General features: G+C 39.6%; 1 protein-coding gene across 3 annotated transcripts in view; it reads right to left on the bottom strand.

Annotated features, from left to right (window-relative positions):
- ZRANB3 (zinc finger RANBP2-type containing 3) overlaps positions 1–17,545 on the bottom strand; it is a 56,178-nt gene extending 38,633 nt beyond the window's left edge. Inside the window, exons 1-3 of one of the 3 annotated variants that reach the window (XM_064514618.1) lie at positions 17,406–17,545; positions 16,467–16,598; positions 9,288–9,446 (exon numbers count right to left, since the gene is read on the bottom strand). In XM_064514618.1, coding sequence (XP_064370688.1) covers positions 9,288–9,439 — 152 coding nt within the window. In that variant the 5' untranslated portion in view covers positions 9,440–9,446; positions 16,467–16,598; positions 17,406–17,545. Of the gene's footprint in view, positions 1–9,287; positions 9,447–16,466; positions 16,599–16,820; positions 16,903–17,199; positions 17,357–17,405 lie in introns of those variants that run through there. The other 2 variants (XM_026108735.2, XM_026108736.2) reach the window with 2 other exon arrangements.
- Positions 17,546–18,400: the final 855 nt, after the last annotated feature.

Genomic DNA, 18,400 nt, shown 5'->3' with positions numbered 1-18,400 from the left:
TTGCTAATGCAGCCTTTGGAACATGTTGTACAGAGGAAGCACACATCTTTCTTTCACTAATGTGGGTGTCCTGATATTCTTGGGATTCTCACCTACTCATGTGAGTCAGTTTTATATAACACTACAACATATAATTTTCCTCCTACTCACAAGCCAACACTTTAGCACTAACGTCTTAACCATGGGTTATTTAAGGAATCTGAACTTAGTACATTTTTATATAAAACTGCGCAAGCAACCATTACGTTTGTGTGTCAGTAATCACAGCACACAGTCCTAAAACTAGAAAAAAAGAGATGACTTCCTTGCAAAAATAATCAAGGTTGCGTCTCCAAAAATAAGAGCCCCAAAAGATTTAAGCCAGATGATACCCTTGCTGTTGAATTACATTAGATATTCAAAACAAAAAAAAAATCCTAAAGCTGATGTATGTAAGATGCACTAAACTGCCACATCTGTCTAAAGGAGTACAGAGGAGAATGGTTATGCTAAGTCTTATGCTCTTCTCCAACACTCCTTAACCTGTAATTGAAGAAAACATCTAAAAATGCCCCATGTTTATTAAGAATTTAAAGGTATGAGAGCACATTAGCCAACATATTCTAATATTTCAGCAAGGACAAGTACGCGTGGACTAACACCTATCAAAGTGGTTAAGTGAAAGGTTAAGCTCAGAGACTACAAAAGGTTTTTAGACTATATTAATTAGACTGTGTTAACTGACAAAAATTCTAGGCAACACAGCACCTAACAACAATAGAATACACTCTTTACCTATTTAGTTCTTGGCTTCAGAGATGAAACAGTTCACCAACTGACTCTATGCAATAAAAACTGACATTAATCAACTGGAGCAGTGGGAGCAACAAATAATTTCAAGTACTGACCAACAAGGCTATAATTTTAATGCAGATACCAACAAGCATGACTGAAATGCCTGTGATCAACAGCAGCTCTTCATTAACATGTAGTCTAATGACCTTCAGTAAAAATTAGTTACTTATAATTTCCTGGTAAACATTGCTTTCCCAAATGAGCCATTCCTGCAATGATCTGCACTGCAAGAGCTGCAGAACTAATCTCTTCAGGTCTTCCTCCTTTAAAGTTAGCTGAATCAGAAAACAGAGGAAAGAATTATCTAGAAAAGTAAATAGTCTCTCCATTTAATAGCTCTCTTCATCTTTAATAGTTTCTCCATTTTCAATAGTCCACACATTCAGGTATCTTTCCCCTCCAGTATCCAAGGCCCTCAGTCCCAGCATTTAGTTATTTCCCATACCTGGTTCCTTTTCCATACCTTTCAAATACTTCCACACTACTCAACTTTCGACAGAACATCCCACTTTTTTCCTGACATTTACCTCTGAACTAAGCAGTTCTGCTGATCTTTTCCACTTTCACTTCATCTTCTCTACTGTAACTTGTAACCTCTTCTGTTCAGCACAAAGGCATCAAAAAGTATGTGGATTTAAACTGTTTACCCATCTGCCTTTTGGGCAATTTTCTCTTTGTGCTCATGTTCTTCTTTTCCTTCCAACTTCCCTTAAGCAAATTAGAATATCTGTTTTAGACCTCACATTTCCTCACATTTAAGCAGATGGCTTCACATACTTAAAATCAATCACTTGACCACTTTCATTCCACCCTCTCCCTGATACTTGAGTTAGACATACTGATTTATCACTATGGATTCTCTGGCTGCCAACTTTCACTGCACACAGCTAACGCTAAACTCATTTCCCCTTTCTCCATCACTGTTGACACTATTACCTGAACTGCCTACACTTTCAATCCTTATCTCACTTGGCTCTTCTTAATTTTATCAAAACATGTCCTACATTTCTAAAGCCTGTATTTTCTTCTATGTTTCTGTTGCTAAAAGTCCAGATTTTAGCTGAACTAATTTCTCAGATTACTACTATTGCTCTTTTCTGTTCTCCTTAAATGCTTACTTTATCCCCCTTCAGTTTCTATTCACTTTACTGACAACGCATTTCTTCTTGTTCCCTCGGAGTTGCTTCCCAGTTTCTCCAGCATCGCCTCCAAACGAGCTTCCCTGACTGTGAAAACACTGCAGAATTTGGCTCAATTTTAACCTCATTCTGCAAGTGAGCATCTTCATTTAATCATCTTTCCCCTTTGGCACTTCTCAGATGTGAAATGCACTATCAAACATCACAAACTAAAGTCAAAAAAAAAAAAAGAAAGAAAGAAAGAAAAAACCCACCGCACATAAAAAAAGACTCTTTAAAAACACATTACTCACAGAGTATACTATTTAATTGCTGAAATTTATGAAATGATTTTTTTGATTCTCTAAGTATTTATTATATAGCCATTCCATTCTTCTTCCTCAAGGATTATTTTTCAGCTTTGTTTTCTACGACTGAAAACAAGTGCTCACCTGTTATGCTGTAGGGATTAAAGACTCATGGACATCATTACTAAAAAGGGGGATACCAGAGCACTGTATTTCCATAAGAAGGCACAAAGATTTACACGGCCAGTTTGACAGCTCAATCAAGAAAGTAAAATCCTTCCACGTATATAAAAAGAGTTGCTGTATATGCTGTAATAAAATAAGAAGATTTTTCTTACTCTACCCAGAGACTTAGTCATAGATTCCCATACTCATATAAAGTTGCACTTATCTAAAAACATGGCGCTCCCTGTTTCATTTATAAATGCACAGTTCTTTAGTTTTTCTTATTGCTCATGCTCAGTGTCACATCAAACTACCTCTCTTAGACTATCTAATCACAAGCTACCAAGATAGAGACAGAAATCATTGAAGTTTTAAGATTATTTTTATTCCCAATTCTCTTTTTGATCTGAAGATCTACAACTAGGGGGTGCATTTTCCAACATGCAAATTCAGTTAATTTGAGCTCTATCAAAGTCAGTGCTACGAAAGTAGAGAGAGTAAGTAGATCTCCCGAAAGAGGCAGACGAATAACTTCATCTTATCTATTTTGGAAGTCCTTTTTCATATGTTAAATTCTGAACTCTCCATATTAAGATCAAATTGGTCAAAAGTTTAATAAGAGAAATTCAGATCAGCTCCGATCTCACAGTAGAAGTTATACTACAGCATTTTGAGTCAGGAGAAAATATTTTAGTATTTTATTTGGTAATTACACCAATTCTACATCCTTAGCTGTAGCATATATTATTGATAGATAGTCACTATGTGACTGTTACAAGGAAATAGAAGACTCGCTCAGATTTCCAGCAAGTCGCTCAGAAAAGCCTACATGAATAAAACTTCAAGGAAAGTTCTTTTCAAAAATGTTCTCCATAAATTCTTATGTCAAACAGAATATACTGATATTTATCAAATAGCTAGAGTTGCATAAGATATGTGAACTCTCCATGTCAAATATTTTTATTACATTTTTCTGTCTTTAGAAGCAAATGGTTAATGTTTTCACTTTAGAAAAAAAGATTATATGCTACTCTCTTAAATGAAATGAGAAGATTGAAATAAATTAACACTGCAGCATTTTGAGGACTTACAACAACAGAGAGGATAATTTTAAAGCAAAATTTAACAGAAAACAAGTATGTCACATCTCCCTGAAGAGAAATAGTGAAAAACACTACTGGGGGATAATCTAACAGTAATCTGTAAAATATTTTTGAGGAGTGTTATTTTAAACCGTATAGCCAATTCTGAAAAAGAGATAATTTTAGAAAACAAAAAGAAAGGCAAGCGGTCTAATATTTATTCACAAAATAGACTTTCAGCAATCTATGACCTTTCAGATAAAAGGGAGAGAAATTACAAATAGACAAAGGGGACAGTGGCATTATACAGAAGGAGAAGGAAAATTTAGAAGACGGCACAAAACCAGAATCAAACTCAGTAAAAGGGATGAAAAAGAGTGGAAGAGAAAATAATTAAACAAAAATATATGAGAAAAGAACCTACTGTTCTAGCAGCAACTGAAATCTGCATGAAAAATGTAGACTGAATACATCTTATTATGTTGAATTGCAAAAACTAAAAATACATCCCCTTTAAATACTCAACCTAAATGGAAATGACATTTCATACTATGGCTAATACAGAGGAATCCACCTCATCCAGGCTATCCTATTCAGAGTCTAGAAAAAGAAAGCTTAACAAAGATAACCTCTCCCTCAAGGTCTAAACAGTTCTATTAAAAGAAACCTTTTTTTCTCTCCATGCACTGGACATGCAGACCATAGTATTTCTATGCTCAGGCAGGCAAGTACAAAAAACCAAGATTCTGAATACAGATTTTTAACAATTTTGGATTTCAAGGGTGAAAAAAATTTTAGTCCATTGTGATGCAAAGACATCTGGACTCAATCTCTGTGCAGACATGCTTCTCATTCCTTAACTACTGCTATCTAAGGAAGTTAAAGAAATGTGTGCAGGCCCAAAAACTTAGGTATGACTTATATCAGAAAATCATGACCCCACAAAGCAGTACAGTGCAGCTGAGAATTCTGAACACAGCTATTTGCTTCCTGCTTCTGTGATCCAAGTACTAAAAACTCAGAGGACTGTATATCTGCACTTTTATCTTTCCAATCAGAAAGTGGAGCTAGAACCTTTTAGCCACATTCATAAGTCTCAGGAAATTCTGATTTGAGCCTCTGTTTTTCTGGTTCATTTTGAGGAGGAGGAAAATGTCTATTTATCTAAAGACTGACAAATTCTTTAAGCTAAACGTCTGTTTTAATTAATGAAAAATTAACTACGGGCTTCCCCTGTGTAGCTTGCCAGAGATCAGAGATGCAATCAATAGAAAAAAAATACACTATTTTGAAGTGTATCTAACTGACTTGCTATCATACTAGGGTAAACACTCCTTTCCTTAATGAATTTACTATCAATGATGTTCTGCAGACTACTATCCAAAACAACATTAAATAATATAGACATGTTTTATAGAGTAAAAAAAGCTGTTAACAAAACACATACCTTTTCATTACAACTGATAGCTCTAAATGCCAGATATGAGTTCTGCATATTATTTTACTGCCATCTGTTGCCATTTACCTCATTACTGTGCCAAATCTTAATAAACCAAGCCAGCATGCATGTGAAACTAAAAATGACATGCTTCACAATGTATAAATGTTTAATAAAAAGTTAATGTATTGCCTCTAAAATTTCTAAAGGTACCATTAAAAAAGAAAAAAATATTTATTAATCAACAGTGAAGGATAATAGAACCCCTAGCAAACATACCAGTAAGTGTTTCAATATTTAAATTTATACCAAAAGAAATTTCAAATTTTTACCAGACAAATAGGAGTTTTAATATTAATGAACTTGTACACATTGAATCTTACGTAAGAAAATGAGAAAAAACACATAGCAGGGAATTAGATTATCTCATTAATACTGTTCTAGCATACAAATATAATGGAAAAAGCTTATTTCATGGGTGGTAAACATCTGCAAGTCCTATTTCTCATCCACCAGCGAGATAGCTAAAACAAATTGTTCTGCCAGCATTTCTAGAAAAAAATATCATCTCTGTGTCTGAAGTCATCTTTCTCTTACACAATTGACAAGGCAAGCAATGCTAAATAATGATGTCGGGCTGACAGTTATGACTTTAAAAAGCAGTTAGTGATATGATTTGTAGATGACACCCAGTAGTAGCAAGGGAGCTAACTTTCAAACATTAGTACATATTCAGGTGTGCGAATTGGCTACCATATGAAGTAGGAAGTCACATGCTTTTTATCAAGACAGAGATAAAACAAGAATGCAGGCTACTAAGAGACTGAGTTTCCAAGTGAACAGCAACAATAAAAATCATTAATACCTAAACAGAGATGTGGGTTTCAGAGAAAAAAGACAGAATATAGTCCTCATCTATACAATTAAGCCATTTGCTGATATATCTCCCCATCTTGGATATTTTACCCAAACTTCTACCATATTTTCCAACACTGTCACATTTCCTCCTGCCTAACACCTGGCCACTGGCTGGTGACTTCTCAGTATAGTCTAGGCCTTTGTTCTCAAATCAGCCTCTTCCTGCATACTTCATAGATTTTACAAGGAAGAACAAAATAGGCCTGAAAAGTGTACTTTGTTACTCAGAACTCATAATCCCAACAAGCAAGACGACATCTTTGCTTTAAGGTTTTCAGTTTGCCTCTCACTTGCCATTAGGTTTTCTTGAGCTCTTAGGAAATGGGGATTTATCTCACCAATACATTGTGACTAATAAACAACTTGCAAAGTGCAACAGAAAGAATTGTTCTCACCCCCCCACACACACACACAATGTATGTTAATAATAACAAGTGGAAGAACCTAAAGATCTCCTAATCCCATATCTAAGAGTTCATGGTCTTGGAAGGTGCAAGTTTGTTCTTTTCAAGAGATACAAAAAAACAAACACACAATACAAAAAAGATAAATACATACATATTTTTAAAAGTGAGTTAGTTTTTCTGAAAGAAAGCATAAAACAGTTTTCATGGACAGAATGTGTGTGCACATATGTTTTCTGCACATTAATATTTGAGGTTATAAATAAAAATCAAACATATCTGCATTCATAGGCACCTATTCCTAAGTGCACTTTTGAAGAATAATCTAGGAAGGAATAAGCGGCCAAACAGTTATTATATATCTTCAAGGCACGTACGTAAGCCAGAAAGTATTTTAGTATATGTGGAATTACAGTGTCTTGTTGGCTCCAGGATTTAGTTTTTAGCTTTAGAAAAGTGTCAGGCAGTATGCGTTAGTTTAGATAATGCCTTTGTAGCATTTACTGAAAAGGCCTCCATTTACTGTCTGCCTCCTCTGCTGCCTCCCTTTTTCTAACAAAGCACAAGTACAAATTGCAACAGCATATTTGTCTTACAACGGGGGAAAACTTGGGGGGGAAGGGAGAGGATTAACAGCTTAATCCCAGCCTCGTTAGTCATCTCAGAATGTATTTCATTCAAGAAGTAAGTTTTGTTTTCTAGTACGAAGTCTTTCTTTGATCCTGGGCACTTAATAATATTTATTGGATCTATTCAGCCAACAATAGAGCACTTTTTCTACAGCAGCTTCTTGCTGCTACGGCAAAGCATGGATTAAGTGATGACTGCACAGGGAGTGCATAGCCCGAGGGACAGAAGAAAGAAGAGCTCAAATCCATATATTGCTTACTTCAAGTCCTATGTTCATATATTTTTAAAACTCAAAAATACACTTTTATGGAAAAGTACCAGATCTTGCTATAATGCACCAGTGGGAACACTGAAAGAAAACTTAAATCATCAAGGAGCACACAAAAGGGAGAGATTTGGGTGAGCCGAGGGCTGACAGACCAATAATAAAAGTCAGCTACAAGCAGCACAGGCTCCTGTTTTCTGTTTTGGGACTAAAAGAAAATTAGATCTGCTTGAGCAAGTGACACATTTAAAAAACAAAACAAACAAACACTCTTCAGTAAGGTTCGATTTAACACATTTTACTTTATATGGAGGCTGATCCCAAGCATATAATTCCTTGCTTTGACACGGATAACACAGAACTTGCTATGCCAACAAATCAGATCTCTTGCAGTGATGGTGACTCTTCCACACTCATACCACAGTAGAACCGTTAGTGCTTACTCAATCTTTTGTTAATGAAAGCTGGCTTTCAAGATTAAAACAAAAGAAAACAGAAAACCCCAAATCCTAATGAAAATACCATTCCCTCCTTAAAAGGCAGGCATTAGTCTAGGTATTCAGAAGCTTTTTAGATATTTGTTGTAGGCAATTGTTATTTCTCAAAGAAAGTGGAGAAAGAAATATCTGATTAAAATTTATCTAGTCCTACAGTTAAGCAGTTTCCAGAGCAATGTCTATATTGTATAACAGGCTGCAAAAGATTATGCTTTTGAATACATCCACTAGTCTGTGTTAGTTAACATTAAAGCCACTATATACATATTGAAATTTTTCTTATTATTTTATTATACAAACAATTGTTTATTTGTATAGAACTCAACCTCAATGTACCTCAACTGCACATTATACAAACCTCACTTCCCATTATTAGAATCAGATCAACTGAGACATAGTAATCTAAGGCTTTGGATTTATCAAATTTAAATCTTTAGTGCAGACTTTGCTGTCCACTCTGTCAAGGACTTAAGTGACACATTAAAATGCACTCATTCTCACAGTCCCACTGTGAGGCAGGGAAGTACCTAACATGACCAGTGGTTGCAAGGAAGTTAATTGCAATATAACTTGAAGCTCTTTAAATCTCAGACTTGTGTCTTAATGGCTGGACCCATCTTCCTACTCTGCTATTTAGCCTGGCAGCCTAATATATATGGCTTACTTAGTCCTCTCAAGACAACAACATAATAATTGCTGATGGTTTTTTTGGCCAGGTGAATAGAATTAAAACAAAAAATTTCAGAGAAAACTTGACTTGATCAGAAGTTCCATATAAAGGCAAGACCTGAGGATAAACATCTCCTTCACAATTTTTCATCTTTAGAGAAGGACATGTAAATTTTACTTTCTCTTGAAAAAAAAATCCCAAACATTAGCAAACAAAACCTCAGAACCAAAGTCTCTTGTTTTTAGCAAGATGATTAAGTTACCAGAAAAAAAAAAATTAATTCCTTCCTTGTAGCTAAGCTAAAATTGTTTCATTTATACCAAACCTTGCAACTCAGTAAGTTAGGCTCTTGCTCAGCAAAATATCTCCAACTTCTTGCATAAGTTACTTTTCTGATTTATCAGGTACTTGCTTGTTGAATACCTGCTCTATCAGTTGTTGCACTTGCTAACTGAGCACTTATTAAAATGCACACTGTCAGGCTTCTTCTGTGCTACTGTTGCAGCTCAGTGAGTTCCAGAACATCTTGACTACTTGCCAAAATTGTACCAAGTTTAAAATAGAACACTACACAGCTGCATCAAGATCTGTTAGTCATTCTCTTAACAGCTCTACCACACCATTAAGAACCACAGAAGTAAATGTGAATTAACTTATTTTAAGAATCCTCTATGAACATGACAAAAAGGATGGTCCTACTGATTTTAACCTTCTCTTAAATGAGAAGTTTTTTGATAACACAAGCTCCATTTGCATAATACACTATTAAAATTTGTTCATCCCCTGGAGGAAAAAAAGCAAAACAACCCCTTGTTTTAAACCATACCGACTTACAGTTTACAAAATTTCTACAATACAACCCACCTTAAGTGTTGCTATTTTGCACAGCTTTTGTAACCATTCACTAATGTTTTCCTAAAATAATTCTTCTCAGCGTATGATACAAAAAGGATTTTACCTTCCATTTCTTTGAAGTGCAAATATGATGCCTTTCTCCTGAAAAGGAAGCAGTTTCTTTCTCAGTTTTTCAGGTAGAAAGGACAGCTTAGCATCAACATTTTCAGAAAGAGAAGCATCACGTGTAGGCGTTTCCCGGAATGTACTAGCCATGTTGAGCCTGAAGGAAACAAAACCAAAAAAGGTATCTTACTTAAAAGACAGGTCTGCAGTACATTACAGAATGGTACATTACTTCATGGAACAATAGTAATCACTCCACCTTGAAATGTTCAATACCCATGACATACGTTGGCCTAATACTGACAGCACTGGGAAGAAAGGAAAAGGAAATGTGCAGACTTATCAGTTACTCATTTCTCAAACATAACTCCTCTGGCTTTCCATGGATGCCACATATGACAAGTTAATAAAAGACCTGTCACAGACTAACACCATCAGAACAACACATCAGAAAACTCTCTCTCTTAAAAAAAAAAAAAAAAAAAAAAAAAAAAAAAAAAAAAAAAAAACAACTCCCTACACTTCATGAATCCTTCCTAAGTACTTTTCCAAAGTAATATAGCATTATCAGAGAAATAAAGAACTAATCCAAGCTGCAACAAAGCAGCCTGCCATAATTCAGAGTTAAAGAAGCAAGGAAAAGTTTTGAAGTGCTCTTTATATTCAATAAAATCTTAATAACTCCTGGGTGTAACTAGGGAGCTTTGAAAGTCAACTGAAAAGTCAATTCCAAAAGATACCACTCATGGAAGGGGGTAGGGGGAGAATGCTGACTTCTACAGCAAAAATATGTCACCAAGATCATAAAAGAAAGCTAGTGAGATATCAGATCCATTCAATAGTGCTTTATGAGTGTACTTTATTTTTCTAACAACACCCTTGAAAACATAATCCTTTGTTTTTCTAAAGTTTTTTTTTTCCATCTTTAGGTTTGCCTGACATCAACAGAGATCTCAAGTCGACCCAACCAGCATAGGGAGCATTGCTTGGCTGCGCACAAGAAATCTACTTATAATGGCACACATAGGCAAACTCCCAAGATACCTACAACATGCAAAAAGCTTGGGAATTTTTATGCGTTGAGAGCTAATTTCCCTATAAGCTGCAAGGTCAGTTTGAGTGCTGGTTTCATGAAGTATCAGGTCTTGAGAAGTCTCTCTAGAAGGCAGAAATTAATGCAAATGATGGAGGAAGAGCCTACAAACTAATATCAACAAAATGTCATAACTATTCCAATATAAAGATGTCAGCCTGCTTCACTTCCTCAATAGAATGAAATAGCTATTTTAGAATGTTCCCTATTGATAGATCAAAGCTATTTGTCATTCAATAGTTTTTTTTAATAGAGATTAAAACATCACTCTTTTTAATAAAAATTTTCCAGACAAACTACAGAAAAAAGGTCATTTGACCTTTTGGTGATGGAAAACAGTCCTCTAAAATCTTTAATCCTAAGAATCAAGCTAGGAAGAAAGGGCATAACCTGGCCCTCCCCTCCCAAAAAAGGTAAGAAACTTTATTCCCTTCAGAACAGAACAAAATCTTAAACCACAGAATAAATGAACAAGAATTTTCATGCTGTGCAAAAGATTAAAAGCGTGGATTCTTCATTTACTTTTATCCAGGTGGACAGGGTTGAAGGAGAAATGCTAATTTTCATCCTCTTATGATTTCCACAGACATAAAAATAGGTTAGAGTAGCAGAGGTTCAGTAGCAGTGCACCAACTAAAGATGAAGAAAGCAAAGTGCTCCCTTCCAGCCAAAGTTATACTACTCACAAATACAGCTTATAAAGGAATATTCCTAAAAAAGTTGGGGGGGGAGAAAAAACACAAAAACATCAAGCAACAGTTAAACCCATAACCTTTTATAGAAGTTGTCTATAACTTGGTGAAGAGAACTAGCTGTAACTGCACTGTTGCATTTACAGCACAACAGGTTAATATTGCTTTAATACAGATCCTAAGTGGAAACAGCCTGGGCTTTGTTCTAGGGCAAATAGTCAAAAATCTGTTGAAATTTCCCGGCCTATTAAAGACTCTCTCCATGGTGCTTATCCAGGTAGCAGCTCTGCCAACACAAGATGCCACGTAGAGACTCTGGCCGTGGTGCTGCAAGATACAAGTCGAGTAGTTCAGGAGTTGGATTCACTGACATCCTGCTATATATACATATAAAAATTATATATACATATACATAAATATAAAAATTATATATACATATACACACACATATACATACATACATATATACATATACATACATACATACATATATCCATCTCAAAAGTCAGGGAAATTCAAAGAAAAAGAAAAGAGGAACAGAGAACACTGCAAAAAGAAGCATTCAGGAATTTGCCACCTCTAGAGAAAAAAAAGGGGGGGCCCACACAACTTCATTACTGTTGATAAAAGTGTCTATAATGGGATAGGATAAAAAAAAATCTGTGGTACAACAACCTAGTTTTTCTGGATAGCCACGAAGTTGTTTCAGAACCCTAGAAAATGAGAATTTGAAATTATCCTGTCACTGGTGCCACTGGCCAAGCTAATGACATTCAGATGGACAAAAAAATGAGTAGGTGCTATTTTGCTTATACAATGAATTACAGGAATACCTGTCAAGGTATGAATCACATATTTAGATAACTGGAAGGAAAACACTGCAGACCAGCCTCATGGTTAAGCTCCAGGAGATTGTCATGGTTAAAGTACTTAACAGGGTAACATTTGAGAACTGCTGTGCAAACGTTCTTGGGAAATCTATCATCACTTCTGCAAGGAGGTGCTATGGAACCACAGCAGTTTTCATGTACCCTTCTGCTGAGGATGGAAACAATCCCAAACATTTGATTCCAAAATTAAGATGTCAAGAAACACACAAAGGTTGAGGCATAAGAGTGGTATTTACCATTCCTATGGATTTGGTTCTTTTATGTATCAAGTTATTCAGCTACCAAAGAATCTGTATTTAAGAAACGTATTCCTGTTGATCTGAGTTATCTTTTGTCCTAGGTGTTAAGTCCTAACTACATAATTGCACATGGATGAAGACACCAATCCAAACTGGAATTATATATATATATATATATATATAAAAAATATATACACACACATACACACACTTTATATATATACACTTAAAGACTTCTGTATGAACATGGTTTCAACATCCTGGCCTCCAAAGCATGTAACTCAAGGGCCTGGAATACCTGACGTTAATCACTGTGTGAGTGCTAGTGATTACTGCTAGTGATTCGTCCAGCAATGAGGACTTCATGGCTGGAAACAGAGGCTGCTGCTGTGCCTCTGACAGCATTATAAGGACACAGAAAGCCCAGTTCTCAGGTAAGTGACCTGCATAGCATTATTAGTGGAAAGACAGAATCCTTTCTCCCCTAGATGCATGCCAGGTGGTGCACTCAGGTCCTAACCTACCGACAGACAAGCCCAGTGCTGCTAAACCTACTTGTGAAACAGACTTCTGATGAAAAGCCTCCCAGAATACAACCTCTACAAAGCTAAAGAGGAATATCTTTCTAATGTTGATGCAAGAACCAGCTATGGGGAAAGGAAATAGGGATTTCTTCTGCAAACTAGACTATTACTGTGTGATCCAAGTATGATTCCGCTATTGATGGTGGCTTTTGTAAGTGGAATCTGTCTCACATCTTTAAGGAGTTAATGTTCTTGTACCTTAGGCCCATGGAATACTCAACAGATAGAAGTATTATGATCTGTATCAAGGATCTTTACTTCCATCACTGAATTTTGCTTTATTGAGGAAGGAAAGCCTCTGGCTTGCTCTTTATGCTCAAGAGATGCATTTCATAGAAAAGAAGCCATAAAGTTCTGGTAAATACTTATTTCATCTCTCAGCTGGCAAACAAAAACACTTCAGCTCTAACAGTTGAGAAAGCAATCGTAACCACTCCAGTAGTTCCACCACAGTATTTTTCACAGAGTATCTTTTCTTCCTTCAGAAGGCCAGAAAGGTTCTTTTAGACTGGTGGCAAAAAACAAACACTGAACTCTAGAGCCAATGTTAAACAAGTATGTTGGAGGACTGGTTGATTCAACAAATCCATTCAGCACTCAGTTCAGTGATTCACCCCTAAAGAAAATATGACTCATCTTCTGTGATGATTTTTCCATTCTGTAAAAGCAGAGAAAATCATATACTTCTGATCATCTTGCTATATAGCTTGTTGTAAGTGACAATATGAAAACAAAATGTTAGCATAAATAACATTTTTTGTTGAACAAGATTACGACAAAATTCTTTTGACTGAAACATTGAATAAAAACATGCAGTTTCAAAAGTGTAAGCTTGAATGAAAGGAAACATACGAGTCATTGGAACATAACAATACTATCATCAAAAACTGCTTCTGGACTGTATTCACTAATTAAGTTTTTAAAAAGTAGCAACAGCAACATGTAGAAAGCACTAACCACCAAATACGCACAAGGTTTTGTTTTCTTTTCTCTAGTTGAAAAATTTAAAAACAATCAGTCTGCATGTACTGAATTCTGACTATTATAAAAAACATATGCTAGTAAGAGCATGGGACAAGGGAACAATATAAACTGTATATTACTAAACATTTCATGCATCGTGCTTTGGAACTGCAAAGTAGTGTGCATCATCAACTAATTCAAATATTCTCACAACTTTTGAAGTTGGACTCTAACCTTTGAAGATGGACTTTGTCTTTCTATGCATACATAACTTACAGTCTGGTGCTCAATTACTATGCAGTCTATAGCAAGTAAAAAACTCCTCCAGTAAAATCCTTGATGCTCAAGATATGATTGCCTGAGAATAATCACTTCAAAATACAGTTCTAAGAAGTTGATGATAACTAAAATGTACTTAAGAAAAAAAACTAAGCAGTGTTATACAGTTCTTCTCCAAGACTTTTTTTTCCAAGTTACTATATAAATACACTTTTTGAATGATTATACAAAGAATCACACAACAAAGACTCAAAGATCTTTCCACAATTTTGTTATTAAAGAGCAGTGGTAAAACCCCATTCTCAGTCTAACTTCACACCTGTAAAATTATTTTATGATACTGTTTGCTGCAGAATCACTATTGAAGACACACTGATCCTATGAAAGATGTATTTTGGGCTTATAGAAAACGAGAGAATGAACAGTGATGAAACAAGGCAGAGCAAGAATGGATTTCAACAAAATTCCTTTTATTGATTTGTTAAAGTAATAATTAAATTGAAAACAAACAAACAAACCCCGATGTCCTACTTGTTTATAGTTATTTTGGCAGCAATAGTCAAGGAAAATGTAACTATTAGATTTCGCTTCAGTGTTTTTTGTGTATCAGTATCATTTATGTTTGCTTTGAGACAGATCAATTGTGTTACACCAATGTGGGTAATTTTAATCAAATATAGGTTTTTTAAAAAATTCAGTCAGACACTGCAACAGAAGCATTACTTTACACTGAAAGAAAGGAGACCAGTACGTGTCTGCTGTTCCACTGCAGATTCAGAAGCCCTAAGGAGAGAAAGGATTAGTGCATGCTTTCTATAACTAAAAGTCTTCATTTGCTTGTGTTCTTAATACGTTGTGATATGTATCCTGCCAATCCTATGCTATCATGAGATTACAAGCACCAAAACATGGGTTTTCTTAAATAGTGATGGAGGAATAGCAGCTGGAGACTAAGAGGGTTCAGTGGGTAAACGGCAGCTACAGAAATATTATTTTATTAAAGAAAAGGTCTACATAGACACTTCAGCCAAAAAAAAAAACCCAATTAAAAACTGTATGTTATTTTCTCAAGTATTTTAAAGGAACTGAAGAAAGAAACAGCTGAACTACTAACAGCAGGAACTGGTCATCTAAAATTGCTTTGGTGCTTCAGGACTGGAAAGTGGTAAATGTGATGCCAACTTTTAAAGACAGGAACGGGGAAGATTCATGGATCTACAGACTCATAAGCATGATCCACTTATAGGACGCAAATTAGTAGGAAGAACAGAATTTGTGAATAGCAGGATAAATGCGTTTACTTGGGGGAGTAAACACGGCTTTTGTAAAGGTAAATACTAACTTTCACACCTACTGAATTTTCTTTGAAGGCGGTCTGCAAGAACATGCATGCAGATAAACAGTTTGATGCAGTCCAGTTTCCACTATTTTTCAAAATTAAGCGTAGAATAAGCTCTCTTAATATATTGTACAGTAACTATAATTTCCAGGAAGGCTTCTAACAAAGCCCAATCTAAACTTTTAAGGAAATTAAGCAGCCATGGGGGAAAAAAGAGAAGGCCATTACACTGACAAACTGTTCTTTTAAAAATGCAAGCAAGCAGTCAGTTCTCACATGAGAGAAAAAAACACCAGCACTATTTCAAAGAAATCTGCTCCAGCATCCATTCTGTTCAATGGACTCATAAACAACCTGGAAAAACAAGTAAGCATTGAGGAATAAGAACAGTAGAAATACTAGAAAAAGAAAAGGAGATTTTTTTAAAAAAGGAATTCTTTCCATCATTGCTGCTCCTGCACTGCATTTTACTACACACACTCATCATCCCTCCAGAACCAGAGCTATATATTGACATCCAGCTTGTTGAAGATGTTACTGAGGGTATATTTCTTTATTAGAAGACTGGGTCCAATATTGACAAGAACTTCAAGAAATGGCCTTATATTTTGCAAAGCTGCTTACCATCACAAACTGATATCATAGTATAAGCCTCATCATTTATGTCATAGGCCATAAGTACAGCCTTTTAATTGCAGTTCAGTAGCATATGTCTGAAAGAGCTGAGTATTTTCATCAAGCATTTGCTTCATAGATCTCTTGTTGATAGTCTCAGCTGCACCATGAGTGAACATTCAAAAAACTTGAAAAAGAATTCAAGGCTCAAAAAAACCCCCCAAAAAACAAAAAAACACCCTTAACTGATTGATTCACCCTTCATTTTGTCCATCAGGAAAATAGCAAATAAACTCAAAAGCCAATCATGAGAGTAAAATGGAGCACTGAAAAAAAAAAAAACCCACAAGAAAAAACAACCAGAACAAGAAATATCATAAAGCTGTGGTAGCACACAACAAGCCTTCCCCACAGGGCAGCATACTGGGCACAAGGCAATCAGAAACTTTAATATCTACCTAAGGGCACAAGTTTTTGACTTACACAACTCACTGCGCACAACAGCGTCCTGTACCAGCACAGCTACCCAGGCAGGCGCTGGGATAACCCAGCGGCAGCATTAGCAGGCGAGGCAAGGAGAGGAGAACCGGCGGAACTTTCTGGTACAAACACGAGCTGCGGAGAACAAGAGGCACCTGGAAGCTCGTCCCCTTACAGGGAGCAGGTCACGCCCGGGGCCTCCCACAAGGCCGCTCACAGCACCCTACCCCCCGCCGCCCCGCAGCAGCACGCAGCTCCCCCCCCCCCCAGCAGGGAACTCGGTAACGCAGGGCCCAAGCCGCCGCCGCCTCACAGTCGCCCTTCCCCTCCCCCCCCAGGGCCCCTCACGGCTCCAACCGTCACCACACGCCTTCGCGGGCTCCGGGCTCAAACGGCCGCCGGCCGGAAGTGACGTCACAGGGGAGGTGCCGCACGCGCGCTTGCACGCGGGTTTCCCGCCGCCGGCCGCCACGCGCGCGGCACTTCCGGGATCAAGGACCGTCCCGTCCCGTCCCGTCCCGTCCCCCCCCCCCCCCCCCCCGCCGCCTCACTTCTCCCCCAGGAGCGAATTAAACGGCTGGTCGCTGCCTGGGGGTGCCCTGCATCGGCCCCGCTTTGCTCCGGTGGTGCGCGCTGACGGGAGGGCGCGTGCGGGAGGGAGGAATGAGGGAGAGCGAGGGGGCGGCAAGGCGAGAGGAGAGCGGCGCAGAGGCTCCCCGCGGCTCGGCTCGGATACCTGACAGAGCGAAGGCTGCTCTCCGCCAGAGAAGGGGCGCTCGGGAGGAGCGGGTGACGGAAGCCGGGAACGCAGTTAAGGGTCGTGCTGAGCGAGGGGCCGTGAGAGGGGGCTGCAGGCTGGCGGCAGAGAGCGGCTGAGGGCAGGAGCCGGAACGAGGGTCCGGGAGAGCGGCGGGGGGCGGAACCGGGACTACAGCTCCCAACCTGCTCCGCGCCCGCCCGCGCGGGGGTCCCGACGGATTTGGGGGTACACGGGGCACTCGCGGGTCGGGGAAGGGCTATGCCGCTGGGCTATGGAGCTCTTCGGGCACTTCACAGCCCAGCAGGGGTTACCGTGCCCCGGGTTCGGGGGGCAGAGGCAGAGGTGGCGACCAGGCTGCCATTAGCTGCGGGAGCCGTCCGTCTCCGCGCCGCCGGGCTGCTAATGGTCGTCGGGCGCTCGCAGTGGGAAGGCGCCCGTGTGCCGGTCTCGCCGCCAAGGTGTTTTCGTATTGGTGGTCGCTGCCGTCTGTCAGCGCGGCCCGGCCCTGCGATTGGGCGCCGTCTCCTGGGTGGGCCCGCGCTGGCGTCAGCGCTCAGGGGCACCATTCAACGGAGGCGCCGGGGGCGGGCGCCGCGCCGCTGACTGGCTGGTGTGGTCATCACTCAACAGCATTCCGCGTGGGTATTGGCGGGCGCGGGGCGGCGGGGCGGGCCTCTCTCCGCGCCGCGGCAGCAGGAGGAACGCGAGCGGCTGTCGGGGCTGGCGATGGGGTTAACTGCCCCTCGTGCGTGAGCGCGCCGCGGAGCCGGCCCGAGCCCGCCGGCAGCGCTGCCGCCGCGGTAAGGACCCCGCTGAGGGAGGGGGAGGGCGGCTTCCGCGGGCGCGGGGCTGCGGCGGTGGAGAGCGCGCGGAGGGGGGTGGGGGGGGCGGCCGCGCCCGCAGTGCGGAGAGCGGGGGGCAGCGCTGAGGGAGGCCGGGCGTCGCGGAGCCGTTGCCGCGGGCGGGCGCGCGCGCGTGGGGGTGGGGCGTGGGGGGGGAGGGGGTGCGGCGGCGACCGTTGGAGCCGGCGGCCGTTAGGGCTGGCGGCCGTTAGGGCCGGCCGGCGGCGCGGGCTGGCTGCACCTGCACGCCGCCTTCCCGGCGGGGGTGGGGGGAGGCGGCGCGGCGCCGTCCCGGTGCGGCGGGGCGAGCCTGGCCCGCTTTCCCTTCCCTAATA

This window comes from Dromaius novaehollandiae, chromosome 7 (genome assembly GCF_036370855.1).
Source record: "Dromaius novaehollandiae isolate bDroNov1 chromosome 7, bDroNov1.hap1, whole genome shotgun sequence".
Classification (NCBI taxonomy): Eukaryota; Metazoa; Chordata; class Aves; order Casuariiformes; family Dromaiidae; genus Dromaius; species Dromaius novaehollandiae.
Note: the sequence above shows the minus strand (reverse complement) of the source record. Positions and strands in the feature narration are given on the sequence as shown.